Below are 25097 nucleotides of genomic sequence, written 5' to 3'. Positions count from 1 at the left end.
CCTTTAAGAACGGGGGGGTGGGGGCGTGGCTGGGCTCCGGGGCGGGGCTGCGTGACGTCATCCGGAGCGCGCCGGAAGTGACGTCAGGGCGAGCGGGACGTGGCGCGGCAGTGGCCGGGAGGAGGACGGAGGATGAGGAGCGCGGCAGGGTAGAGCTTTCCTTTGCCGGTTTGTCTTTCCTGGGGCGGGGCGGGGACGAAGGGAGTCGTTTGTCCGTGTGTCCTGGGGCAGTGTCTCTGTGTCTGTCCCTCCCGAGGAGGGGCGGGGCGGGGCGGGTGCGTGTCCGACCTGAGCGGCAGCGCAGGGCTCTGTCTGTCCCGAGGTGGGTAAGGTGGAAGGGGATCTGTCTGTCTGTCCGTCCCAGGGGCGGAGTGGTGATGGGGTGGCTGTGTTGTCTGGGAGCGGGATAGGAAGGGTCCGTCCTGGGGCTGGGAGAGGGGATGTCTGTCTGGCCAGAGCGAGGAGAGGAAGTTGGTCTGTCCGGAGAGGCAGTGAAAAGGTCAGTCTGTCTGTCTGTCCTTGGGTGGGCAAGGAAGGGCGGGGATCGTGTCTGTCTATCTGTTCCAGAAGCAGGGTTGTGTCGGTCTGTCTGTTTGTCTAGAAGGGGCATAAGTGGGGGGGGGGGGGGGGTGTCCGTCGTGGGGCAGGGGAAGGGGGGCGTGGGGGGGGTGTGTCTGTCTGTCCTGACAGGCAAAGAGAAAGCTGCTGCCTGTTCTGGGGGGGGGAGGAAGTGTGTCTGGTAGGGAGCGGGGGGGGGGAGGGGGAGGGGGCAGGGAGAGGGAAGATCTGTGTGTCTGTCTGAAGGGCAGCACAGTGGGGGTCAGTCTGTCTGTCAGCTGGGCTGGGGGCAGTGCAGCCTACTCATCCCACACTGCCCCCTCAGCCCCTGCCTATGAGGCCACCCCGTGATGAGCGCCAAGGCCAAGCGGGTGCTGTCCACCCGCCCTGAGCCCCCCAGCGTGGAGCAGATCCTGGCTGACCTACAGAGCACCCACCCAGGGGACCCCATCTTCATCCTCCCCACTGAGCCTAGCCAGGACCACAGCCCCTCCTCAGGTGAGCCCCTGGGGTTTGTGTGGAGCAGCAGGGGACAGGACCATAGAAGTGGTTGGGGTGGAAAAGGCCTTTTGAGGGCATCCAGTCCAAACAGCAACCCAACCCCACCGTGGCCACCAAACCATGGCCCCAAGTGCTGTGGCCACAGGGTTCTGGAACACCTCCAGGGATGGGGACTCCACCACCTCCCTCTTCCAGTCCCTGAGCACCCTGGCAGCAAAGAAATTGTTCCTCTTCTCCAACCTAACCCTCCCCTGGCACAATTTCCTCTCCTCCTATCAACCGATCCTAGGGAGCAGAGCCCAACCCCCACCTCACTGCAGGCTCAGGGAGCTGTAGAGAGCAATGAGGTCTCCCTCAGCCTCCTCTTCTCCACACTAACCACCCCCAGCTTCCTCAGCTGCTCCTCCCCAGCCCTCTTCTCCAGACCCTTCCCCATCTTCATTCCCCCTTTCTGGACCCACTCCAACCCCTCGAAGTCCTTCGTGGCCTGCGGTGCCCAAACCCGCGCTCGCTACTCAAGTCCCAGCTCCCTCCTCTGAGCTCCCCTGTTGCTCTACCTCCTTCCCCAGGCTCCCCACCCAGCCCTGCTGAGGAGGAGAGGGAGAGGCTGTACCACCTGAGCCGTTCCTACGTGGGGATGAATCAGCAGCTGCAGGCGGCCCGGGAGCGGCTGCGGGAGCAGCGGGAGGAGCTGCTGCGGGCGCGGGCGGTGCTGGAGCGCGACGTCGCCGACATGAGGCAGAAAGCCTGCTGAGCTCTGCCCACCTGCCTCCTCCCCAGCGCTTGGCACTCCTCTCTGGGCACCCTGGACTCCGGGTGGCTGCCTCAGGACACCCATCAGGGGGCCTGGGAGCGTTGGCAGAACGGCGGCGGCGGGCTTAGGGCACCGCCGGCGGCACCGCGGCTTGGCCTTTCCCCAGGGAGGGGCACGGGGGCCAGGTCGGGGTGGGGGTGAAGAACAAAAACCCACTCAGCCTCCCCTCACATCTGGTCCCCACTGCCCTCCTGCCCAGTGGGTGGCATGTCCTCTGTGCCCTCCCCTGGCCCCTTCGCCTACGACTTCTCCATCTGGTACTGCCCCGAGGACGACGCCGTCGCCTCCCGCATCTCCCAGCGCCTGCGCCAGGAGGGCTTCCGGGGCTACGCCGAGCACCAGGACCAAGTGGCTGGCACCTCCCTCATCCTCAGCACCCACCAGGTGCTGGAGGCCAGCAGGGTGGCCATCCTCCTCTTCTCTGCCAAGTCCCTGGGGGACCCGTGGTGCCAGCGCGTTTGCGAGTGGAGCCTGTGCCACGCCGTGCGGCGCGGCGGGACCAGGATGATCCCGGTGTGCCTGGGGGTGGAGGAGGCTGAGGTGCCTGCCTTCCTGCAGCACCTCACCAAGCTGCACTACCACACTGACTTCTTCTATGACAGGCTCCTGGCCAGCCTCAGGAGAGCCTGCTTGGCTGTGAGCAAGGCCAGACCTGCCCCAGCCTCCAAAGGGAAGAGCTGAGGGATCAGGGTCAGGCTTTGCCAGCCCCCCCCCCAGCTCCTTGGGGAGGCAGGGTCAGGCTTTGCCAGCCCCCCCCTGCTCCTTGGGGAGGCAGGGTCAGGCTTTGCCAGCCCCCACCCCCCTCCTTGGGGAGCCAGGGTCAGGCTTTGCCAGCCCCCCCCTGCTCCTTGGGGAGGCAGGGTCAGGCTTTGCCAGCACCCCCCTGCTCCTTGGGGAGGCAGGGTCAGGCTTTGCCAGCCCCTCCCTGCTCCTTGGGGAGGCAGGGTCAGGCTTTGCCAGCACCCCCCTGCTCCTTGGGGAGGCAGGGTCAGGCTTTGCCAGCACCCCCCTGCTCCTTGGGGAGGCAGGGTCAGGCTTTGCCAGCACCCCCCTGCTCCTTGGGGAGGCAGGGTCAGGCTTTGCCAGCCCCCCTCTGCTCCTTGGGGAGGCAGGGTCAGGCTTTGCCAGCCCCCACCCCCCTCCTTGGGGAGGCAGGGTCAGGCTTTGCCAGCCCCCCTCTGCTCCTTGGGGAGGCAGGGTCAGGCTTTGCCAGCCCCCCCCCCCGCTCCTTGGGGAGGCAGGGTCAGGCTTTGCCAGCCCCCCTCCGCTCCTTGGGGAGGCAGGGTCAGGCTTTGCCAGCCCCCACCCCCCTCCTTGGGGAGGCAGGGTCAGGCTTTGCCAGCCCCCACCCCCCTCCTTGGGGAGGCAGGGTCAGGCTTTGCCAGCCCCCCTCTGCTCCTTGGGGAGGCAGGGTCAGGCTTTGCCAGCCCCCCCCCCTGCTCCTTGGGGAGGCAGGGTCAGGCTTTGCCAGCCCCCCCCTGCTCCTTGGGGAGGCAGGGTCAGGCTTTGCCAGCCCCCACCCCCCTCCTTGGGGAGGCAGGGTCAGGCTTTGCCAGCCCCCACCCCCCTCCTTGGGGAGCCAGGATCTTGTTTTGAGGCCTATGTAGGCTCTGGGGGCTGAAGAGCAGTTTTGCAGCCTGTTCAGGATGCAGGGCCTGGTTTGCCAGCCCCTTTGGGGTTCTGGAGCTGTCTCCCCCAGCCTGCTTGGGCTCCAGGGACTGGTTTTGCTGCCTGTTTAGGTTCTGGGGTCCCAGTTTCCCAGCCTCTTGGGGGCCCTGATGTCCTCCCAGCCATGGTGGCAGGAGCAAGAGTTGTCTCATGCTGCTAATAATGAAGGTGGTGGGAAAGGGTCACCCCAGCCCTGGGCTTTGTCACAGATGTCATTAAAAGCCCTTCATGGAGAGCTCAGGCTGCATTTTTTTTGTCCCTACCTCTCCCTGTGGCCCTCAGGGGCAAGCAGGAGGTGAAGTCAAACTGAAGCCTGGGGGTACTCCCCCCAGCAGAGAAGGAAGATGCCCTCTAGGAGGAGGTGCAAGACCCCTTGTTGAGGGTCTGCTCCTCACTGTCACCACTCAGGGTGGCTCTAGGGGTCCCTTGGTGTGTGTGTGGGGGGTCCTGGGGAGGATGCTCACCCCCAGCAGAGAAGCAAGTTGCCCTCCATGCCCCTTTGTTGAGGGTCTGCTCCTCACTCTCACCTCCACCCAGGGTGGCTCTGGGGGTCCCTTGGTGGGTGGGGAGCAGGTGGCAGTGGCTGCTGTCCTGTCCTTCCCCAGCAGGGACTTCCCCAACCCTTCCAAGCCACCTCAGCTGTGAAGCACAAGAAATGGATGCAGGGAACGCTGCAGTGAGGCTGTGGCTCCCCCAGGGTTGGGGAAAAAGCACCCAACAGCCCAGGCTGGACAGAGCCCAGCCCAGGCTGGACAGACAGACAGACAGCCCAGGCTGGACAGACAGACAGACAGCCCAGCCCTTCCTATTTACACAGCTTGGCTTTAATTCTTAATACTGTCCAGAGGCCCAGGAAAATAATATCCTTGGTACATAGATACAGAGAGGAGGGGGGAAAGGGCACCCCAGAACCCGGTGGTGGTGTGGGCAGAGGAGGGCTGCTGCCAACAGCTGGCTGGGCAAGAGCAGGGCTGGGCACTGGGGCTTGAAGGCAAGGCCACAGCTGGCACGGGGGGGGTGGGGAGGTGGGGGGAAGCTGTGTGGGGTCCTCCTGGCACCTCCCGTGCTGGGCAGTGGGGACCTGTGGTGCCCTCAGGGAGTTTGTCACCTTGGTGTCACTGTGCCAGCCTCTGCCAGAGCCAAGGTCCCCAGTGGGTATCCCCACTCCCCCCCTCCAAGACCCTGGTGCACATCCCTGGGGGCCCCATCCCTGCCCCCACAGCCCTGGGGTCACCCTGACCTCAGTCTGAACCTCTACACCCCCACAGCCCTGGTGCCACTCTCCAGAGCCCCTCACTGTGTCCCCACACCCCCACCAGGGGTATCCCCACATCCCCATCACCCCATGCCTGTCCCTGCAGCCCCCCGCCCCCGGGGCACTGGTATGTGGGGACCCCCCAGGGCATCCCATCCAAAGCCATAGGGAGGGCAAACTGGGAGACAGCCAAGAGGTTGGGCAGCACCTGGAGGGGGCTTGGGGAGCATCTGGATTGTGGGGGGGTCCCTCCATAGCTCATCCCACTCCTGGGGGCTGGGGTGCTTCCCACCACACCCCCCCCCCATCTCCTGGCAGCAGGAGCAGGGTGGTCCCCAGTGCTTTGGGGCTGCAGCCCCCCCCCGCTCGTGGCTGTAATCCAGTCCTGAGTGGATTTGTGTCCACAGCCACAGGGGACACGCTGGGACCCTGGCTGCCAACCAGGAGGGGGCTCTGCCACCCTGGGGGTGGCATGCTGGGGGGACTGCAGAGGAGGGTGAGGGGCCCCAGACCCTTCTCCAGGGGTTGGGCACCCCAGTGCTGCCTCAGCACCATGTTCCCCTCCCGGGGCAGCTCCCCAGCCCAGTGAGCAGGCACCCAGATGAGTCCTTCAAGACCCCCAGGGGCACCACCGAGCCCCTGCCCTGCTTCTCCAGTGCCATTCCCACCCAGCACCACCTTGGACCACTGCAGGCACCAGGGCTGTGGGTGTCATCCCCCCCAGCAATCAGCCACAGGCCTTAATTAGGAGCCTCCAACAGCACACATGGGGAGGTCCTGGCCCCCAAGTCCTCGTGGCCATGCTCTTTGCCCTCACAGAGCTTCTCCCTGCATTGCTCCAGCCCTTCCCTCCCCCTTGTTAATAAATGACCTGGGATTACTGGTGCCAGGACAAGCTGAAGCGTGTGGCAGAGACCTGGTGCTGGGGTGCAGTATGACAGCTCCCAGTGGGCAGGATCAGGCCCTGCTGCCAGCTTCCCAGCAGGCAGGATCAGGCCCTGCTGCCAGCTTCCCAGCAGGCAGGATCAGGCCCTGATCAGTACTAGTTCAGCCTGTGCCCAGGGTGGGTGAGCAGGATGTGGAGGGGACGTGGGGATACAAACTCCCCCCTCAGCTTGTCCCAGGATGTCCATCAGTGGGAAATGGTCACCAAGCCTCACCCCCAGCTTGGGGCATCAGCCTCAGACCACCACCCCCCCACCTCGACCCTTCCCTGCCCGGTCCTTGGCACCGGGAGCTGCAATGCACCAGTGCAGCAGGAGCCCAGCTGGGGCAGGCAGCGGCTTGGGGTCACTTGCTGGTCACCAGCTGTCCTGTGTCACTGTCCCCTGCCCCAGCACAGTCCTGGCCAGCTCCTGTGGGGCAGGAGGTGTCACGGAACCCTCAGCCGGGGCTTCCTCCACAGCAGCTGCTCAAGCCTGGATTTTCTCCACCACCGTGTCAGCCACCGCTGTCACCATGGGGCTGGGGACGTAGTTGAAGGGGGTGACACGGGCAGCTCTGCTCGGGGAGCCGTGCCGGCTGCTGGGGAAGGTCCCCGTGGGTACCTCGTGGCCGAAGGAGATGGGCAGGGTGGCCTTGGGGGGGGCCAGAGCTTCGCCATCGCAGGCAGCGCGGGGGTGTGGGGGTCCCTCCCGGCTCTCCAGCGTGGGAGAGGTGCTGGAGTTGGTCTTGGCGCTGGAGAAGTCCTCGGTCTGCACCACGGCGTCGCTGGTCTTCCTGGGGGTGCCGGGGCGCTCCTCCTCCTCCTCCTCGTCCGCCGGCTCCTCTTCCTCCTCACCGGTGCCCGCCAGCGGCAGGGCGGAGGAGGGCAGCGTGCTCTTGAGGATGTGGGGGATGTCCTCGTCCCGAATCCTGCGCCATGTGCCCTTCATCATCACCACCGGCGGCTTCGCCGGCTGCCCGTCGGGGACCGCCTCGGGCTGCTGCCTCTGCCGCTGCGCCGAAGCCTCGGAGCGGGCGGAGAGGACGGAGGAAGGGCTGCCGGTCCTCCGCGCCACGCTGATGTTGGGCGAGGACGAGTACCTCTTGAAGGGCTCCGGTGCAGCCGTGCTGGTCTTCACCGGCAGCCGGGACGGGCTCTCGGAGCTGGTCCTCCGCGGCGGCTTGACCCCGGCGGAGACTCTGCCGCCGGCTTGGGCTCTGGTGACGAGGGGCCGTGGGTTGGGGGCTGCCGGCTTGGCCGCCTTGAGCTCCTCGCAGCGGGAGGAGCAGAGGAAGACGGCCGGGAGGGCTGCTCGGCTGCGCTGCGGGGACGTGCGGCGAGGCAGGGAGGAGGTCGAAGGCTGCCCCGGGCCGAGCTCGGAGCGGTGCCGCAGCAGCAGGCTGGAGGATTCCTTGATGAAGGTGAGCTGGCGTAAGAAGCCAGAGCGATCTGAATCGCTCCCGCTGGAACGGGTGGACGACATCCGCACCAGGTTCAGCCGCCCGCCGCCCCCCGGCCCCCCCGGCCCGCTGCCCCCTGCCTTGCTAGCATCCACCTGCTCCTCCAGCACGGGCATGGTGCCCCGGCCTGGCAGCACCTTCCTGCTGGGCTTCTGCATGAAGGGGATGCGGACGGGCGACTTCTGAGTCTTGGACTGCTTGAGTGCAGGGGATTTGGGGGCTGGGGCTCTGGCCGGGGGTCCCGGCGGCGAGGGTGAGCTGCCCGCCTTGCTCACGGCCGTGGGACTCTGCTTGGTGGCCTGGGAGGGCGACGGCAGCTTCTTGGGAGCATGCTGGGAGGGAGTGGAGGTGCGGGAGGAGCCCGAGGAGGGAGGTCCTTTGCCGATGCGGGCGGGGGGTGTCGTGCTCCTCTTGGGCAGTGCCAGGTCCCCGGTTTCGGGGGGTTTGCCCAGCCGGTGCAGGCTTCGCGAACGCTGCTGACTCAGGGAGAGGTTCTTGGCCGGTGACGCCTCAGGCTTGGCCGCGGAGCTTTTCTTTGGGGTGCCCCTCGGGCTGGGGGCATCCTTGGGCAGGTTGGGCATGTAGATGACAGTCCTGCCACGGAAGACCACGGGCAGGTTGGGCACTGGCTTGGTGGGCGCTGGGCTGCGCTCTGCCCTGGTGCTTCCTCGGCCGGCAGGACGGGCACCCGGCGCCTCCTTCCTCTCTGGGCGGCTCTTGCTGCGCTCCCTCCTGGCCGCATCCCGGCCGCCCGCGCTGCTGGCTCGCTGCTTCTCCTGCCTGCCCAGGGACAGCTGCAGCGTGGAGCCCACCGAGAGCCCCGACATGAAGGAGAGGATGGAGTCGGACTCGGAGGAAGGCTCCCGTGAGAGGGAGGCAGCGGCCTGGTGCAGCCAGGTGACGATGGAGTTGGCACCCTCCTGGATGGCTTGCCACTCCACGCTGTCCAGGTCCGAGCCCCGGTCGGAGCCGGTGTCCTCAGTGGGACGGTGCCGCGCCTCAGCCTTCCGCTCCCTCCCGCCGGCACCGGAAGGCTTCTGCTTGCGCTCCGGCAGCCTGCGGCGAGCCGAGGGCCGCCGGCGCTTGGGCATGGCCGAGCCGATGCACTTCTGCAGCAGGTCATCCTCCGAGTTGAGGCTGGGGAGGCTGGGGGAGCTGGGGGAGCCTCCCTTCCCCAGCGACACCGTGGCTGAGCGCGGCCGGGGGGCTTTGCCGCAGGGCTGGCCCCGCTCCTTGCCGTCGGAGAGGTTCGCATCGCTCAGGGAGCTCATGGAGGAGCTGAGGGAGTAGCACGGCGGAGTCTCGTCGGCGATGAGGTTGTTCTGTGGCTTGCTCTTAGCTGGCCGGGGGCCTGGCTCGGGCTCTCTCCGGGGGATCGAACCACCCCAGCGCTCCCTCCTGGGTGCCCGGCCAGGCTGAGCTCTGCTGCCAGTCCCTTGCCTGCCCACCTCGGGCAGCTCGTCCGAGTCCTGCTCGTAGAAGCAGTAGACAGCTTCCTCCGTCGGCGTGGTGTGGCAGAGGGACTGGAAGGCCACCTCGTCCTCCTGGGGAGCATCCTTCCTTCCACAGGCACCACTGGGGGGCCTTCCCACCTCCAGCTCCAGCTTGGGACCGCTCTTTGTGGGCTGCTGGCCTCGCTTTCCCTCCCCACTTGGGCCACGGCTGGACGCCGCTTTGCCCTTGCAGGCTGAGCTCAGGCGGGCGGGCGCCGAGCCGCCAGAGGCAGCTCTCCTGGCTGGGATGGTGCCAGCGCTGCCCAGCTGACGGTGCCCCTCGGCCAGGCCGCGGAGGGGCTCGGCCTCCTCGGCGGGTGGGTAGCGCAGGGTCTCGTCGCTCAGCGAGGCAGCGCTGGAGAAGTTGACCGGGGTCCCGTCGGCCGAGTCGGTGAAGGAGTCGTCGTCCCTGAAGGGGTCGCGGGGGGCGGCGGCACGCAGGTGCCTGGGGCCGCCGGGGGGCGCCTGGGCCGGCACCAGCATGTAGACAGGGAGGTGCAGAGGCTTCTTGGTCTGGGGGTGCAGGACCTGGCCGGAGAGAAGGGAGGTCTTCACCTTGCGGAAGCGGGAGGGCATGGCGGAGCTGATGCACTCCTTCAGGATCTCGATATCGTCGTCGTCGTCGTTGTCGTTGTCGGGGGGCTCGGGGCGCTCGGGGCGCTCCGCCCGCCGCCGGCCCTCCGGGTGCCGCTCCTCCCGCCGCTCCTCCCGCTTCTCGTGGGCCACGAAGTTCAGGCTGTTCTTCTCGGGGAAGGTGGGCATCAGCTTCAGCTCCACGTCCTTCTGCACGTAGTGCTCGTGGAGGGGCAGGGCGCTGAGGCTGGAGGCGCAGGAGAAGTTCTCGTTGGGTTTCTCCACCGTGAAGTAGACCATGGAGTCCAGGTCCTGGGGCAGCTGGAAGCGCTCCTTGAAGTCGGTGATCTCCATGAACTTCTTGACGTTGTTCTCCCACTGGATGTTGAACTGGCTGGTCTCCTTCTCCGGCTGACAGCCCAGCTCGAAGAGGGGCGTCTTGCTGCGGCTGGGCGGCATGGTTTGCCCGGGGCTGTCGGGCAGCTCGCTGGGACTGATGGTGCCGCTGATCATCTCGCTGCAGGGGTCGCTCTGGATGGAGCTGGCGATGGAGGGGCTCTCGAAGCTGCCCAGAGAGCTGACGGAGCTGCAGCGGCTCATCACCAGAGGGGTCTCCTGGATGTAGTTCTCCGAGGAGCTGGAGGGGGTCAGGTCCTCCTGTCGCGACGGCGACGACTCCCGCAGGAAAATCTTCTCCCGCTTCGGGAAGGGGATGGTGATGGGCTGGGAAATCCCGGCCAGCATGGCTGGATCCGGATCCACCTTCTCCTTCTCCTGCCTCTCATCCTCGTCTTCTGCTTCCCCTTCCTCCATCTCCAGGATCTCCAGGGAGGAGTCGCTGTCCAGGTCGTTCTCGCTGTGGCTCTGCCCGTCCAAAACGTTGTCTGCCGAGGAGAGGGAGGAGAGGGAACTGCACCTGGAGAAGCAGATGGGGGTGTCCTCCACCGAGTACTTCTGCACCGACTCCTGCTCCGCCGCGGCCGGAGGGTGGGCAGGCAGCTTCTCGGGGATCTTGCTCAGGGTCTCGGCCGTCTGCAGCAGCGCAGGGGGGAGCCAGGCTTGCTTCCTGCCCAGCAGGGAGGGCTGGTGGCCGGTGGCAGCGGCAGCGCCGCTCTTGGCCAGGCTCTCGAGCAGTGGGACGTGCTGGTAGGACGGGGAGAGTTTGATGGTGTGGATCTGGGAGTCGGAGGAGGGTTTGCCGCCCGTCTCCTTCTTCCACTCGGGCTCCTTCTCCAGTGCCTTGGGACTGGGGAAGGTCACTGTCTTCTTGGCCCTCTCGGGCACGTCCGGCTGCTCTGGCTTCTCCGGCTCGGCCTGGTCCCTGCCCTTGGGCACAGGGGGTTCGACCCTCTCCAGCTTGCTGCCCAGGATGCCCTTGAGGTCGAGCCGGCTGGGCCGCTTCTGGTAGCGCTGCAGCTCCTCGCGGTAGTCGAGGAAGGCCGCCCTGGTGCAAGGCTTCATGTGCTCCTTGGTGCAGTAGCCGTCGCTGGTGCTGCCACTGTTGAGGCTGTCGTTGGACAGGCTGGTGGAGGCCGCCTTCAGCCTCAGCAGGGTGTGCGCCCGGCTCAGGCTCTCCCGCTTGGCGAAGCCGCCGGCCTCCGACAGGCGGCAGGGCGAGCAGGACTGGGCGCGCGCCTCGTGCCCCTCCTCGGGGCCGTACTGCCAGTCCAGGCAGTGGTCCTCCGAGCTGAGGCTGAAGCTGTCGTCCGAGGACGTGTGCATGGTGGAGATGTCCTCCACCAGCTTGTCGATCTTGGCCACCGTGCTGGAGATCTTGTTGGCCAGCTTCTCGGCGGCCAGCGAGACGTCGTCGTCCGCCGGCAGCCTCTTGGGCTCGCCCGGCTTGGCGCCGCCGCCCTCCTTCTCCGGCTCCGGGCATCGCCTCTGCGCCAGCGCCCGCGGCAGGGCCTGCCCCTGGAGGAAGGAGGAGCTGAGGAACATGGAGAGGACGGAGGCGCTGGCCGTCTCCAGGCCGGTGGAGATGTTGGGCACCTCGTCGTCGTCGAAGCAGCCGGAGTCGGAGGCGTAGTCCTTCACCAGGCTCTCCGCGTGCCGTGGCGGCTTCTTGGCGCCCTGGCCCTTCAGGCTCTGCTTCTCCATGGTGTCGAAGGCCTCGGCCAGGTGCTTGGCATCCAGCTCGGCCTCCAGGGCCTTCTGCTTGCGCACGTAGAGGGAGGGCATGCAGGAGCCCGGCGAGACCACGGCGGCGGCGTCCTTGTACTTGGGGGGGCGGTTGGCCAGGAGGTTGCGGAGGGCGGCGGCGCTGCCCATGGCGATCATCTTGTGCTTGGAGTGGATGAGGTTCCGCAGCATGCTGACGGCCCCCAGGTCCCACAGCAGCTCCTGGTCGCGGGGGCTGCGGGCGGACAGGTTCCAGAGGGTGCCGCAGGCGTTGCTGACGATGGTGAGGCTGTGCGAGCGCAGGTGCTGCAGCAGCGTCTGCAGGCAGTTGTGGTCCCGCAGCACCTGCCTGGAGTGGGGGGGGGACAAAGGGAGGCAATTTTTTGTTAGGGTGGCAGGGAGTCACAGAATCAGTAAGGCTGGAAGAGACCTCAAAGATCATCAAGTCCAACCTGCCACCCAACACCTCATGACTACCGAACCGTGGCACCAAGGGCCACGTCCAAGCCCCTCTTGAGCGCCTCCAGGGACGGTGACTCCACCACCCCCCTGGGCAGCACATTCCAACGGAGTGGAGTGGCAGGAGCAGGGAGTGGCAGGCCCAGTGGGAGCTTGGTTGGTGTGAAGCCCTAGAGGAGGAGCAAGAGGCAGTGACCACCACCATCACCATATCCCTCCATCGTGGCCCTGGAGGTTATGCTGGAGCAAAACTGGAAGTGGGGAGATTCAGATTGGATGTTAGGAAGAAGCTCTTCCCCAGGAGGGTGGTGAGAGCCTGGCACAGGTTGCCCAGGGAGGTGGTGGAAGCCTCATCCCTGGAGGTGTTTGCAGGCAGGCTGGATGTGGCTGTGAGCAACCTGCTGTGGTGTGAGGTGTCCCTGCCCATGGCAGGGGGGTTGGAACTGGCTGAGCCTTGAGGTCCCTTCCAACCCTGACAGTTCTATGACTCTAATGGCCATCAGGACAGACCCTGACCTCCCCCTTCCCCTGGCACAATCCCCAGAGCCAGCCTCACCTGTAGTCCTCACGCGTGGCGATGAGGCTGGAGACGTTCCTGAGGATGCCACCTCCGCTCTCAATGATGGCCAGGGAGTTGCTCTGGCACTTGTAGGTGAGGGTGCTGACCAGGAAGCCCAAGGCTCCCTCCACAGCGCAGATGGCTGCTTTGTTGTCCGTGCTGTGTGCCGACAGGTTCCACAGCGCGCTCAGGACGCTCTTCAGCGTCGACTCCTGGCCCGGGGTGAGGACACAGACAGCCATCAGCCCCCACCGTGGAATCACAGAGCAGGTTGAGTTGGAAAGGACCTTGAAGAGGTCCAACCCCACCCAGTTCCAACCCCCTGCCATGGGCAGGGACACCTCCCACCAGCCCAGCTTGCTCAGGGCCTCATCCAGCCTGGCCTTGAACACCTCCAGGGAGGAGGCAGCCACAGCCTCCCTGGGCAGCCTGTTCCAGCATCTCCCCACCCTGTGCTGAAGAACTCTTCCTCATCTCCAGTCTAACCCTGGTCTCCTGCAGCTTCAAACCATTCCCCCTTGGCCTGTCTCTAGACACCCTCAGGAAAAGTCTCTCTGCAGCCTTCCTGTAGGATCCCTTCAGCCTGGCCTTAAACACCTCCAGGCAGGGGACCTCCACAACCTCCCTGGGCAACCTGCTCCAGTGTCTCCCCAACCTCACTAGAAAGAATTTCTTCCTGATCTCCAGTCTCAATCCCCCTTCTTCCACCTCAAAACCATTGCCCCTTGCCCTAGCACCACACAGCCACCCTGGTACCCAGTGCCAGCCTCCCTCCCTGGTGCTCACCTTGCCAGCGTGCAGGGCGCACCGCATCAGCCCGGCCACGCTGCCCACCTCCCGCAGCACCTTCTTGCTGTTGATGTCAGCTCGCCAGGAGAGGTTCCTCAGGATGCTGGAGACCACCTGGGAGGGCACAGCAAGGTGGGTGGGCACTGTGACCATCCCTCCCCTCCCCCCCCCCCCAAGGGATCCCCCACTGAGCACCAGCACCCACCTGGTGCAGCTCCTCGCTGTCGGAGCCCAGCTGAGCCACGATGGCCTCCATGCAGCCCCGGCGGGCGCACAGCGTTGCCTGTGAGGAAGGTGATGGTGGTGAAAAGTGACCCCCAACAGCCCCTAGGCTCCCTTCCCCCACCCATCAGCTCCCCTGCCTCCTCCTGACCTTGTTGACCACGTCGCCGAAGGTGAGGTTGGTGAGGGCCATGCCGGCGTAGCGCCGCAGCGCCAGGTTCAGGGGGTCATTGGTCATCCTGTGCATCTCATAGTCCACCTGCAGCAGCTCTGCCACGGCCTGCAGCCCACCTGTGGGGTAGGGAGGGGTGGGTTAGGGTGGGATGGGATGGGATGGGATGGGATGGAGGGTGTGTGATGGGGAGAGTCCAACGGAGAGCTACCAGGGTGCTGAAGGGACTGCAGCACTGCCCCAAGAGGAGAGGCTGAGAGCCCTGGGGCTGTTCAGTCTGGGGAAGAGAAGTCTGAGAGGGGATTTGATCAATGCTTATCAATATCTGAGGGCTGGGGGTCAGGAGGGAGGGGACAGGCTCTGCTCAGCTGCACCCTGGGATAGGCCAAGGGGCAGTGGATATAAACTCCAGCACAGGAGGTTCCACCTCGACATCAGGAGGAACTTCTTCACTGTGAGGGTCACAGAGCCCTGGAGCAGGCTGCCCAGAGGGGTTGTGGAGTCTCCTTCTCTGGAGCCTTTCCAGCCCCATCTGGATGTGTTCCTGTGTGACCTGTGCTGGATTCTGTGCTCCTGCTGTGGCAGGGGGTTGGACTCGATGAGCTCCTGAGGTCCCCTCCAACCCCTAACATCCTCTGATCCTCTGACTCAGGTGAGCCCCTCCTCGGAGCTGCTGGTGTAGCAGCAGGGAGGAGGGAGGGCAGGGCTGGAGCCCCCAGCCCACACTCACCCAGCTCGTTCATGGCCCGCCGGTACTCCTCGTCGAAGGAGAGCTTCATGATGGCACAGGTGGCCTGGCAGATCTGGGGCTCGATGGGCACCGGTGCTGCAGAGAGAGTCATGGAGTTGGTGAGGTTGGAAAAGACCTCTCAGCTCGTTGAGTCCAAGCCTCAACCCAGCACTGCCCCAGGGCACCACCGAACCATGGCCCTCAGCCCCACATCTCCATGGCTCTAAAACCCCTCCAGGGATGGGGGCTCCTCCACTGCCCTGGGCCAGGTCTCAACAGCCCTCCAGGGGAGGAAATTGTTCCTCAAGTGCAACCTAAACCTCCCCTGGGGCAACTTGAGGCCATTTCCTCTTGTCCTATCATCTGGGAGAAGAGGCCAACCCCCACCTCACTCCAGCCTCCTCTCAGGGGGAGAGCAGCTAGAGAGCAATGAGGTCTCCCCACACCCTCCTCTTCTCCAGGCTGAACACCGCTCGGCTGCTGCTCCTCCCCGGACCCTAAGGAGCAGCCCCCAGGTCCCCACACCACCCCTCGGCCGCCCCCTCCAGCGCGAGCAGACACTGACAGCCCCGCAGCCCCCCCCCCGCAAGGCTGGCACCCCGCTTCGCCCTACCCGCGCCGCCCTCGGGGCCTCTGCCAGCCTCCCTGCTCTGCATCTGCAGCCAGTCCCAGCAGGTCTCCGAGTAGGAGCGGATCTGCTCCAGCACGTGCAGCACCCTCATCTCCTTCTTGGCCTGGCCCTCGTCGGGCTGGGAGAAGACGATGTTGTGGAGGGCGGCGTTGGCGCGCATGCGGGCGTCCTTGGCGCCCGAGGGGCTCTCGGGGGGCCCCGGCTCCCCGTCCGAGTCGTGCAGGATCTGGATGAGCAGGGGCAGGCAGCCGGACTTGCGCATGGCCAGGCAGCTCTCCTGCGAGCTGGACATGGCCAGCAGCGTGCGCGACAGGTCCTCCTTGTCCCGCGTGGCCAGCATGGACAGCAGCCAGAAGACCACCTCCACCTGGGGGGAGGGGGAAGGACATGGGGGGAGGGGGGGGAACAGACGTGGGGATGCATAGAATCAGAGAACTGGCAGGGTTGGAAGGGACCTCAAGGCTCAGCCAGTTCCAACCCCCTGCCATGGGCTGGGACACCTCACACCACAGCAGGTTGCTCACAGCCACCTCCAGCCTGGCTGCAGACACCTCCAGGGATGAGGCTTCCACAGCCTCCCTGGGCAGCCTGTGCCAGTGTCTCCCCACCCTCACTCTAAAGAATTTCTTCCTCATCTTCACTCTCAAATCTCTCTCCCAGCTCAAAGCCATTCCCCTTCATCCTGCCATTCCAAGCCCTTGCCAAAAGTCCCTTCCCAGCTCTCCTGCAGCCCCCTTCAGGTACTGGAAGGCTGCTCTGAGGTCTCCCCAGGACCTTCTTTTCTCCAGAACGAGAGAATTGTTTGGATTGGAGAAGCCCTCTGAGGTCACCCATCCAGTCCAACCATCAACCCAACCCCACCATGGTCACTAATCCATGACCCAGGTGCCATGGCCACAGAGTTCTTGAACACCTCCAGGGCTGAGGCTTCCACTACCTCCCTGGGTGGTGCTGCATAAGGGCCACCCCCTCCCCTGCCACACTGAGCCCACCCCGACTGGGCTTCCCCTCACCTTGCTGCTGCCCAGGCTGCTGCCCCCTTCATCTGGGTGGGTTGGGGGGTCCAGGCTGCCATCTCCCTCCATGCCAGGCACCTTCCCACAGAGCTGCAGGCGGAGGGGCAGATGGGGAAAGGTTGTAAGGGGAGGGGTTGCAAGGAGCTGCCCCTTCCTACCCTGCCCCCTCCCTCCTCCTACCCAGCCCCCTCCCTGCTCTTCAGGAACCCACTGGTGCCATTGAATTGGGCAGCCTTTCCCAGTCGGTGGGATTGGCACTGCCAGCAGTGCCAGGGCTGTATTTTAAGCTGGAATGGAGGCTGACTGTCAAGGTGGGGGAGCTGCCACGGCAGCAGGCTTGGAAAAGGAAAAGTGTGGGTGAGGAAGGAGTGGGCAGCATGGGTGGGGCTGAGCCTGCAGAGCTGGGCTGGAGATGCAGGGAGCTGAGTGGGGTGTGGGGAGGCAGCAAGCCTGGGGGTGATGGTAGTGGCAGGGCCATAGCAGTGATGGCAGCAGGGCCATAGCAGTGGGAGGGCCATAGCAGTGTTGGTGGCAGGGACATAGCAGTGATGGTGACAGGACCATGACAGTGGCAGTGGCAGGACATGGCAGTGTTGGTGGCAGGGACATAGCAGTGATGGTGACAGGACCATGACAATGGCAGTGGCAGGACATGGCAGTGTTGGTGGCAGGGACATAGCAGTGGCAGGACCATAGCAGTGTTCATGGCAGGGAGTGCCATAGCAGTGTTGGTGGCAGGGTCATAGGATGGCAGGACTATGGCAGTGGTTGAGCCACAGCAGTGACAATGGTATGGTCATGGCAGTGCTGGTGGCAGGGTCATGGCAGTGGTGGTGGCAGAGTCATAGCAGTGACACTGGCAGGGCCATGGCAGCATTGGTGGCAGGGCCATGGCAGCATTGGTGGCAGGGCCATGGCAGCGCCGGTGGCAGGGCCATGGCAGCGCCGGTGGCAGGGCCATGGCAGCATTGGTGGCAGGGCCATGGCGGCGCCGGTGGCAGGGCCATGGCAGCGCTGGTGGCAGGGCCATGGCAGTGCTGGTGGCAGGGCCATGGCAGTGTTGGTGGCAGAGTCATAGCAGTGACACTGGCAGGGCCATGACAGCACCGGTGGCAGGGCCATGGCAGCATTGGTGGCAGGGCCATGGCAGCGCCGGTGGCAGGGCCATGGCGGCGCCGGTGGCAGGGTGCCCGCCCTGGCAGCGCCGTTGCCCGGCAGATGCTGCCGGAGCCACCCCGTCGCCCCCCGCTGCGCTCCGTGGCCTACTTCTGGTCTCCATGGCAACTGCCCATTGCACGGTGCCCGAGCCACACAAAGCCCTGGCTGTCTGCTTGGGGACAGCACGGGGACAATGGCAGGCAGTGTGGGGGGTGGATGGTGGGGGGTCCCTGCCTCCGGTCTGCCCCCAGCCCCACCGAGCCCCAGCCCTGCTACCTGCGGCTCCGGCTGCTGCACCTTGTCCTGCGCCTCCATCAGCTCCTTGTCGATCTGCTCCAGCCGGGATGCACGGATCTGGGGGTGCAGAGCAGGTGTCAGCAAGGGATGGGAACCCCCCCTGTACCTCCAGCACCCCCAGAGCCAGGAGTGAGGGTGCCAGGGCTTGGGGGGGGGGGGGGGCAGCTGGGTTCAAGGGGTTAGGGTGCTCAGGGCTGGGTGTATGGAGGGGAGAGGGCATGGAGCTGAGTGCAAGGGGGCATGGAGCTATGTGCAAGGATGCCAAGAGCTGAGTTTGAGGGTGCAGAGAGCTGGACATGAAGCCACAGGGAGCTGGGTGCCAGGGTACAAGGAGCTGGGTGCAAGGGTGCCAAGAGCTGAGTCTGGGGGTGAAGGAGCTGGGCATGAGGGCACAAGGAGCTGGGCATGAGGGCACAAGGAGCTAGGTGTGAGGGTGCAAAGAGCTGAGTCTGGGGGCGCAAGGAGCTGAGCATAGGTGTGCCAGGAGAAGAGTGCAAGAAGCTTCCTTTGTGGGTGAAAGGGTGCAGAGAGCTGGTGATGGCAGGATGGGGCAGGAAGGCAGCTGGGGCATCGCGGGCACAGGGCAGGGAGGGGGCAGGGGCAGGGGCGGGGGCAGCCCAGCCTGACCTGTGCCCGCTGCACCATCTCGTCGGCGGTGCCGAAGCGCTCCTCCATCAGCGAGCGGATGTGCTGTGCCTCGAACTGCAGCTGCTGCCGGATCAGATCCATCTGCATGGAGAACTGGAGGGGGCAGAGACGGTGTGAGGGCGGCAGGCTCCTGCCTGCACCCCCACATGGAGTGGCAGGGTGCCCCCCGCTCCCCCCACGCTCACCGTCTCGACGTGGGGCAGCTCGTCCAGGCGCGTGGCCAGGCTCTGCAGCTGGGCATAGTACCAGACCTTCTCCTTCTCCTCCTTCTCGATCTCACCCAGCAAGAAGCACCTGGGGGAGAGGGGGGGGACCCTGTCAGCGTGACACACACCTCCCTCCCCCGCTCCAGCTCCCCAGCCACCCCTCCCTGGCCCTCACCTCTCCCGGTCCAGCTCCTCCAGCATGCGCAGAGTGGCTCTGCCCAGGTCCCCGGTGCCGTCCCTGTGGGGCGGTGGTGCTGGGGCTGGGCTGTCCTCAGCACCACGCACAACCTCCGGGGCAAACTTGAGGTTGTAGAGGCTGGTGATGTCCATCTGCAGGGCTGCGAATGGGGGCAGGGGTGTGGGGGTGGGCTCAGCGCAGACGCCTCCCCCCCCCCCAGCCTCCCCTTCCCCCCCACCCCGTGCCTTGGCACCTACCTTTCAGCTGGTCTAGGACCTCCGTCTGCCCCGAGGACACCATCACCCTCGCCTCCTGCTCCAGCTTGCCCTGGAGGTGCTTTAGGACTTCCTAAAACAAGGGATGGAGAGGTTGGAGGGTGGAACAAGGAGGGAAACCCCCTCACCCCCCCGTCCCCCTCCCCTGCCGTGTGCAGGGTCTGTGTGTGTGTGTCCTCCCCCCCTCCCCCAGGGTCGGTCTATCACCTTCATATCCGAGGTCTCATTCTCCAGCTTGGAGAGGTGGTTGGAGTTGTCCTCCAGCTCCCGCCGGAGGTGGCTGTTCTCCTTCTTCAGCGCCTCCACCTGCCGCACCAGTTGGTCGTACGAGGCGATGGAGCCGGACATCTTCACCTCCTCCAGCACCTGCGGGGTTGGGGGGCAGCTGGGCAGCACCACCCCCCACGCGCGACCGCAGCACAGCCCAGGGGAGCGCTCACCACGCACTATCCCCTCCCTCCCCTCCCCCAAATTGGGGATGAGTTATCCCAGCAAGAGCTGGTGCCCCCTCCCCCCAAAACTCCCGGGAAGGTCAATCGCAACATGGGGAGGGGGAGAAGGGGGTCAGGCCCTGACACACACACCCCCTCCGCTAACGCAGGCAGGCAGCCCCCAGCCCCCCGCCAGCCGCTGCCTGGTTCCCACCCTCAGCAGCCTCTCGGCGCTGCGCTCCCTTCCCCCTTTGTCTTGCTTTTGTCTTCTGCTTCTCTGAACCATCTCCCGCTTCACGTCCCCCCCCCCAGCTTCAGCAGCAGCAAGGTCAGATCCAGCCTCCCCCCTCCCGCAGCACCCCCAGCACCATTCTGTCCCACTCGCCCCCTCCCCAAACCCCTCTGCGCCCCCCAAACCAACCCCCAGCCCCCCCAAACCTCCTTCGGTGCCGCAGTGCCCGCGGCCACCCCTCGCACCTGCCGGGGAGGGGGCACATGAGGCTGGCACACACGGTCACGGGGGGGGACGATGGGGACGGGGCCAGGGGCCCCCTCATCAGCACCCAGGCAGCGCAGGCTGGTGGCTGAGAGCTGTCCCCGTGTCGCCTTTGCCGGTGCCAAGGAATGCAGTGGGTGTGCGCGGGTGGGGGAGGTGCACAGCAGAAAAATAACGGGGGAGGGGGTGCCCTTCTCCCCCCCACCCCATCGCATCCCCCCCGCTCATTCCCCCCCCCCCCCCCCGCTGGGGCAGGATCGGGTCCGTGTCCGACCGCCCGCAGCAAGGTCAGGGACAGCGGCAGCCTAGGGCAGGGCTGAGATCGATTTGGTGTCCCTGTTGTGTCCCCCTCCCCCCTAGAAAACCCCTGCCCCATGGCAGCTGCCGGACACCCCAGGACCCTGCTGCCTCCCTCTGGGGGGGAGGAAGGGGGGGTTCCCACCAGCACAGATCCCACAGATCCTGTGGCCCCAGGAATGTCCTTCCCACCCCGGGAGCCACCCTGGTCCCCACCCCAAAGTGCTCCTTCATCCCTGCACCCCTCCTATCCTATACCCCGCCCCCCAAGTGCCTCCCCCCCACCGCACCACTGCCCTGGGGCCAGGCCATGCTTCCCAAGGGAGACGAAGACCCCCACGGTGCAAATCCCACCCCCGACTGCTGCCCAGGCAGCAAATAACCACCCCCCCAAGGAGAGAAATAGCCCCCAGGGGGTGAAATCCCCCCCCCATGGGGTAAAATACCCCCCCGGGGAGAGAAGTAACCTCCCAAGGGGTGAAATAAGCCCTGGGAGGGATGGGCAAGGGGCTGCAGAGGGATGAGGGTGGGAGGCAGTGGAAGGATGGAGGGTGTGGGATGGGGGCAGAAGGAGCAGGAGATGTCTGGGATGCAGGTCTGGGATGCAGGGTGGACAATGAGGGATGTGGGAGGAAGGGTCTGGGCTGTGGGCTGTGGAATGAAGGCTGTGGGCTGAAGGCTGAGTGCTGTGGGCTGAAGGCTGAGTGCTGTGGGATGAAGGCTGTGGGATAATGGATGCAGGGCTGAGGGATGCAGAAGGAAGGATAATGATGGGTGCAGGATCCAGGCTGAGGGATAATGGATGCTGGATCTGGGATGATGGATGCAGGCTGAGGGTTGAGCATGGCTCGGGGGTCCCCCCTTCCCTCCCTGCCCCCCTCCATTGCTATAGCAACAGTCTGTGGCCCTTCCCCAGCACCCCCCAAACACACACCGGGGGTGGGGGGCGTCCAGCACCGCAGGACACAGTGGAGTGAGGATAAATCCAAGGAGTGGGGGGGCTCATGTCTGGAAGGGGACATATCCCCACCCCCCAGCGCCCCAAACCTCTCAGAGTCGGGTTAACTCCTCCCCACCCCCCACCCCATTTCAAGCGGGGATGGGGGCTGTGTGGGCCCCCTCCCTGGGGCTGCCCACGGGGTGCCCCCGTCGTGAACAATGCCCGGGGCGCCCTGGTCACCACCTCTCGTCCACCCCCTCCCTCCCCCCCGCTGCTGTGTCACGCTGCAGCAGGCAAGGGACATTCGGCTGCTGGACACCCCCCCGGCAGTGCCTTGCACCAGCTCCACTGCGCTGCGGGGGGGGATGGAAATGAGGCACGAAGCTCCCCAGGACCCCCCTGCGCCCCACAGCTCTGCGGCGCCAGCTCTGCTTTGCAGGGGGTGGGAGGCTGCTGGGGCGGAGATAGGCTGGAAGAGCTTGGAGGGAGGCTGGAAGAGCTGGGGGGAAGCTGGGGTCTCCTGCAGCCCCTCAGCACGGGGGTATTCAGTCTAGCGGGACCCCCACCTCCAGCCCGGGGCTTGGGCTGCCAGTGCAGCTGCAGGGCTAGGGCACCCCCACCCCAGCTCCTGCCCTGGCTGGGGGAGACTAGGGGCGAGGGGCTGGGGGCTGATGGAGAGGGGAGAGGGGAGAGGGCGTCTGAGCTCTGCCCCGGCCCGCCCCAGGCCCCTGGCACTGGCAGCCCAGGCTCAGCGCTGGGGATCTGCAGCCTGTGGGGAGGGGCTGGGGCGGCACCGGCGTTTGCGAAGCGTCTAGACGGAGGGGAAGGGGGAGGGCAGGATGCGGAGCCGGGCGCCGGGGCTGCGGGAGCGAGGTGCCCGGGGGTGGGGAAGAGGTGCCCGGGGCCGCGGGAAGTGGGGCTCAAGGTTCAGGGGCACTGGGTGAGGCTACCGGTAGGGCCTGGATCTGTCCAGCCCGGTCCCAGCAGGGTGGATGCTGCAGCACATCAATGGGTGGAGAAACATCTGCACTGCCCACTGCACCCACCACCCACTGCACCCACTGCCCACTGCACCCATCACCCACTGCCCACTGCACCCATCACCCACTGCACCCACTGCCCCCTGCACCCACTGCCTCCACTGCACCCATCGCCCACTGCACCCACCATCCACGGTCCCCACCACCCACTGCACTGCCCTGTCCTCCCCTGTACTGCATCAGCCTGGCACTGCCCCAGGCTGCCACCACCCCACACGGTGCCATCTCTGCCAGGGCCACCTTGGCTGCGGGGACACTTTCACCCTGTGCAGCCCTCAGCTCCCCCGAGCCTGGCAGCGCTGGGAATGGGAGTGGGGATGGGGATGGGGATGGGGATAAGGACAGGGATAAGGATAGCGATGGGGATGGGGATGGGGATGGGGATGGGGATAGGGATGGGGATGGGGATAAGGACAGGGATAAGGATAGCGATGGGGATGGGGATGGGGATAAGGACAGGGATAAGGATAGCGATGGGGATGGGGACAGGGACAGGGACAGAGGCAGCTCAGCGCCAGCACTGCAGCATCAGCCACCTCCAGCAGAAGCCACATCTGAGCCCTCTGCTCCCCGCCCCCTACCCCCAACCGGCTGCGGCTCCCAGAGCCCCCCGGGGACATTAAACAAACACGGTGTTGTCACCAGCTCCCGCGGATCGACCCGCTGGCCTCAGGGACCCCCGACCACAGCAAACCCCACCCGAGGGAGCACCAGGTCGACCCCGCACACACACAGCTCCCCCCCCGCCCCATCCCACATCGGTCCCGGGTGACATGGTCGCATCTCGGGGACACATCGGGGACATACATCGGGGGAGGGGCGCATCGTACCTGCATCCGATCCCCGCCCCCATCCAGCAGCACCCACATCCCTCCCACGGCCCCCCCCCGGCGGCTGCTCCTCCACGCATGTCACGGCCTTTGGGCAAACCTGGAGCCCTGGCGGGGACCTGGTGGGGTGGCTGTCGGGGTCCCCTCTGCCCCCCACCCAGCACAGAGGACCCCCCCCCCGCCATAGAGGGACAAACCCCAAACCCCTCCCGGCCCAGCTCACCCCCTCCCCCCCCTCCAGTCCCACACTCCGTGGGCACAGAGGGCAGGGATGTCGCCAATCCGTGCCCAGGCAGCACCCAGCTGGCTCCCCACATCCACAGGAGGAGGGGGCCAGCCCTCCCCTCCGTGGGGGCACAGCACTGCCACCCGTGGGGTCCCCCCCGCTGATCCCCAGGGGTTGCTTTAGAGGCTGAGATTTTGGAGAGGCAGGGTTTTTTTGGGGGGGGGTCGGGTTAGGGGGATGATATTTTTGGGGGTGGGGGATGGATGCAGATTTTAGGGACAGGTTTTTGGGGGGGGGCGGGGGGTCCAGGTCCGGGGCTCAGCCCCCACGCCATGGGGCACGGGGGTGGGGGCGGCAGGAGGAGTGGGGTGGGGGCGGCAGTTTGGGGTGAAGGGACCAGGAGGAAGCTGAGCCCGCACTGGGGTTGATGATTCCACCCCAGCGGGGACCCCCACCCCGCTTCTGGCACAGCTGCCCCGCACCGCCCAGCCCGCAGGGTGGGGATGAAGATGAGGATGAAGTCGGTGTTCCCCCCCCCGCGCCGCCCGGGGTCTCCCCGGCATTATCCAGCCTTTGTCACCGCGTCGAGGCTGCGGGACGCGGGGGGCTCAATCCTTCCCGAATCCCTCGCGGATCCCTCGATCCACCCCCAGATCTCTCCATCCCCCCCACCCCGATCTCCCGATTCCGCCCCCCCCCGGATCCCTCGATCCCGCGCCCGGATCCCCAAGGATGGAGCCGCGCCCGCCGCATGATGGCAGATTCAGGGCCGGGGGCGGGGGGAGACACACACAGAGGACCCTCCGACATCAAACCGCTCCCCCCCTCCCGCCGCATCCAGCCCCCCGCATCCCACCTCCGCACCCCGATCCTCCCCATGCCGAGGGAGGGGTCCCCCTCCCCTCCCAACCCCTCCGGCGCATCCCCCCCCTCCATCCTCGCAGCAGCTACCGGGACCCCCGTGGGGGGTGTCGAGGGGTGCTGGGGGGGTACCCGGGGGGTGCTGTGACGGTCCAGGGGGATGCAGGTGCGGCCGTACCTCATCCCCGGCGCGGCGGTGGCGGCGGTGCGGAGCCGAGCGCGGAGCCGAGCGCGGAGCCGAGCGCGGAGCCGAGCACGGAGCCGAGCGCGGAGCCGAGCACGGAGCCGAGCGCGGCCCCGAGCAGCCGCATCCCGCCCCCGCCCCCCCCCCCGCCCCGCTCCGCCGCTCCCGGTTGGGATTTTCCAGCCCCGTTGCCGTTAGAGGGCAGCAGGGGGGGGAACGACGCCGGCACCTGCATCCCCCCCACCCCGGGTCGTGGCTGAGGAGATGGGTGAACGGGGTCCCCCCCGGCCCAGGTTTGCCTGTGGAGGGGGTCTCCGTCCTTCCCCTGCTCCCCTAAATCGTGGGGGGGGGGGTGTCACAGGATGTGTCACTTCCCAGTGTGTCCCGTTGGGGACAAGTCTGTGCCTGTGCCCCCTCCCGGGGCTGTCACCGTGCCCGGGGCAGTTAGCCAGGGGAGGGGCAGTGGGTAGCAACCTGCCCTGGCGGCACCCCCAGGATGAGTGGCACCCCCCCCGGCTGGGAACACCGAGCAGGGTGACAACCAGGGGCCACATCCAGCCTCGGGCCCGATCCTGCTGCTGTCCCCTCCCCCAGCAAGTCACTGTCACCTGCTGCTGTGTGTCCTCCCCCCTAGCCAGCACCATCACAGGACAAAAGGGACCTGGGTGACCCCCCCAAAGGACAAACCTCCACTGGGGGAGGAGCGTTGGAGACCCCAAGGCCCTGAGGTCCCCAAGCACAGCCCCTGCTGTGCCTTTCCTCACTGGCAGTGGCCTGGGTGACACCGGGGTGCTGAGGCCTCGCTGGGTGAAGGGGTGGCTGGTGGGTCCTGGTGCCATGGTGGTGCTGGCACAGGAGCTGGGGTGCCAGCAGGGAAGAGAACTGCAGGGCAACTGTGCCAGGAGCAGGGGGGGGATGGTGACCCCTCCAGCAATGGCTTTGCCAAGGGCTGCTCACAGCCAGGGCTGCCGGGGACACCATCACAGGTTGGGGTGGCCATCAGGGTCCCCTCCCACACATCAGAGCCCATTGCAGGCCCCAGGTGTTGGCCCAGCCCAGGCCCTGCAGCAGCTCCCACCCAGAC

The 25097-nt window shown here is 66.3% G+C and overlaps 2 protein-coding genes across 4 annotated transcripts in view; one reads left to right on the top strand and one right to left on the bottom strand.

Annotated features, from left to right (window-relative positions):
- Nucleotides 1-92: 92 nt before the first annotated feature.
- C31H19orf25 (chromosome 31 C19orf25 homolog) lies at nt 93-1925 on the top strand. The gene is made up of 3 exons (XM_054175255.1): nt 93-149; nt 884-1056; nt 1629-1925. The coding sequence occupies exons 2-3, from the start codon at nt 909-911 to the stop codon at nt 1811-1813; spliced, it is 333 nt and encodes a 110-aa protein (XP_054031230.1). The 5' UTR covers nt 93-149; nt 884-908; the 3' UTR covers nt 1814-1925.
- A 3861-nt stretch (nt 1926-5786) lies between these two features.
- Nucleotides 5787-25097, bottom strand: part of APC2 (APC regulator of WNT signaling pathway 2) — a 49393-nt gene continuing 30082 nt past the window's right edge. Inside the window, exons 1-15 of one of the 3 annotated variants that reach the window (XM_054175371.1) lie at nt 19617-19808; nt 18916-19074; nt 18691-18781; nt 18431-18593; nt 18235-18343; nt 18029-18142; nt 17381-17458; nt 15944-16036; nt 14913-15297; nt 14300-14395; nt 13549-13688; nt 13381-13458; nt 13173-13289; nt 12384-12598; nt 5787-11717 (exon numbers count right to left, since the gene is read on the bottom strand). In XM_054175371.1, the coding sequence (XP_054031346.1) occupies nt 6209-11717; nt 12384-12598; nt 13173-13289; nt 13381-13458; nt 13549-13688; nt 14300-14395; nt 14913-15297; nt 15944-16036; nt 17381-17458; nt 18029-18142; nt 18235-18343; nt 18431-18593; nt 18691-18781; nt 18916-19056 (7329 nt within the window). In that variant the 5' untranslated portion in view covers nt 19057-19074; nt 19617-19808 and the 3' untranslated portion in view covers nt 5787-6208. Of the gene's footprint in view, nt 11718-12383; nt 12599-13172; nt 13290-13380; nt 13459-13548; nt 13689-14299; nt 14396-14912; nt 15298-15943; nt 16037-17380; nt 17459-18028; nt 18143-18234; nt 18344-18430; nt 18594-18690; nt 18803-18915; nt 19075-19616; nt 19809-25097 lie in introns of those variants that run through there. The other 2 variants (XM_054175369.1, XM_054175370.1) reach the window with 2 other exon arrangements.

Source organism: Dryobates pubescens, chromosome 31, assembly GCF_014839835.1.
Source record: "Dryobates pubescens isolate bDryPub1 chromosome 31, bDryPub1.pri, whole genome shotgun sequence".
In the NCBI taxonomy this organism is placed as follows: domain Eukaryota; kingdom Metazoa; phylum Chordata; class Aves; order Piciformes; family Picidae; genus Dryobates; species Dryobates pubescens.
The sequence above is the reverse complement of the archived record's forward strand: the minus strand, read 5'-3'. Positions and strand labels throughout refer to the sequence as shown.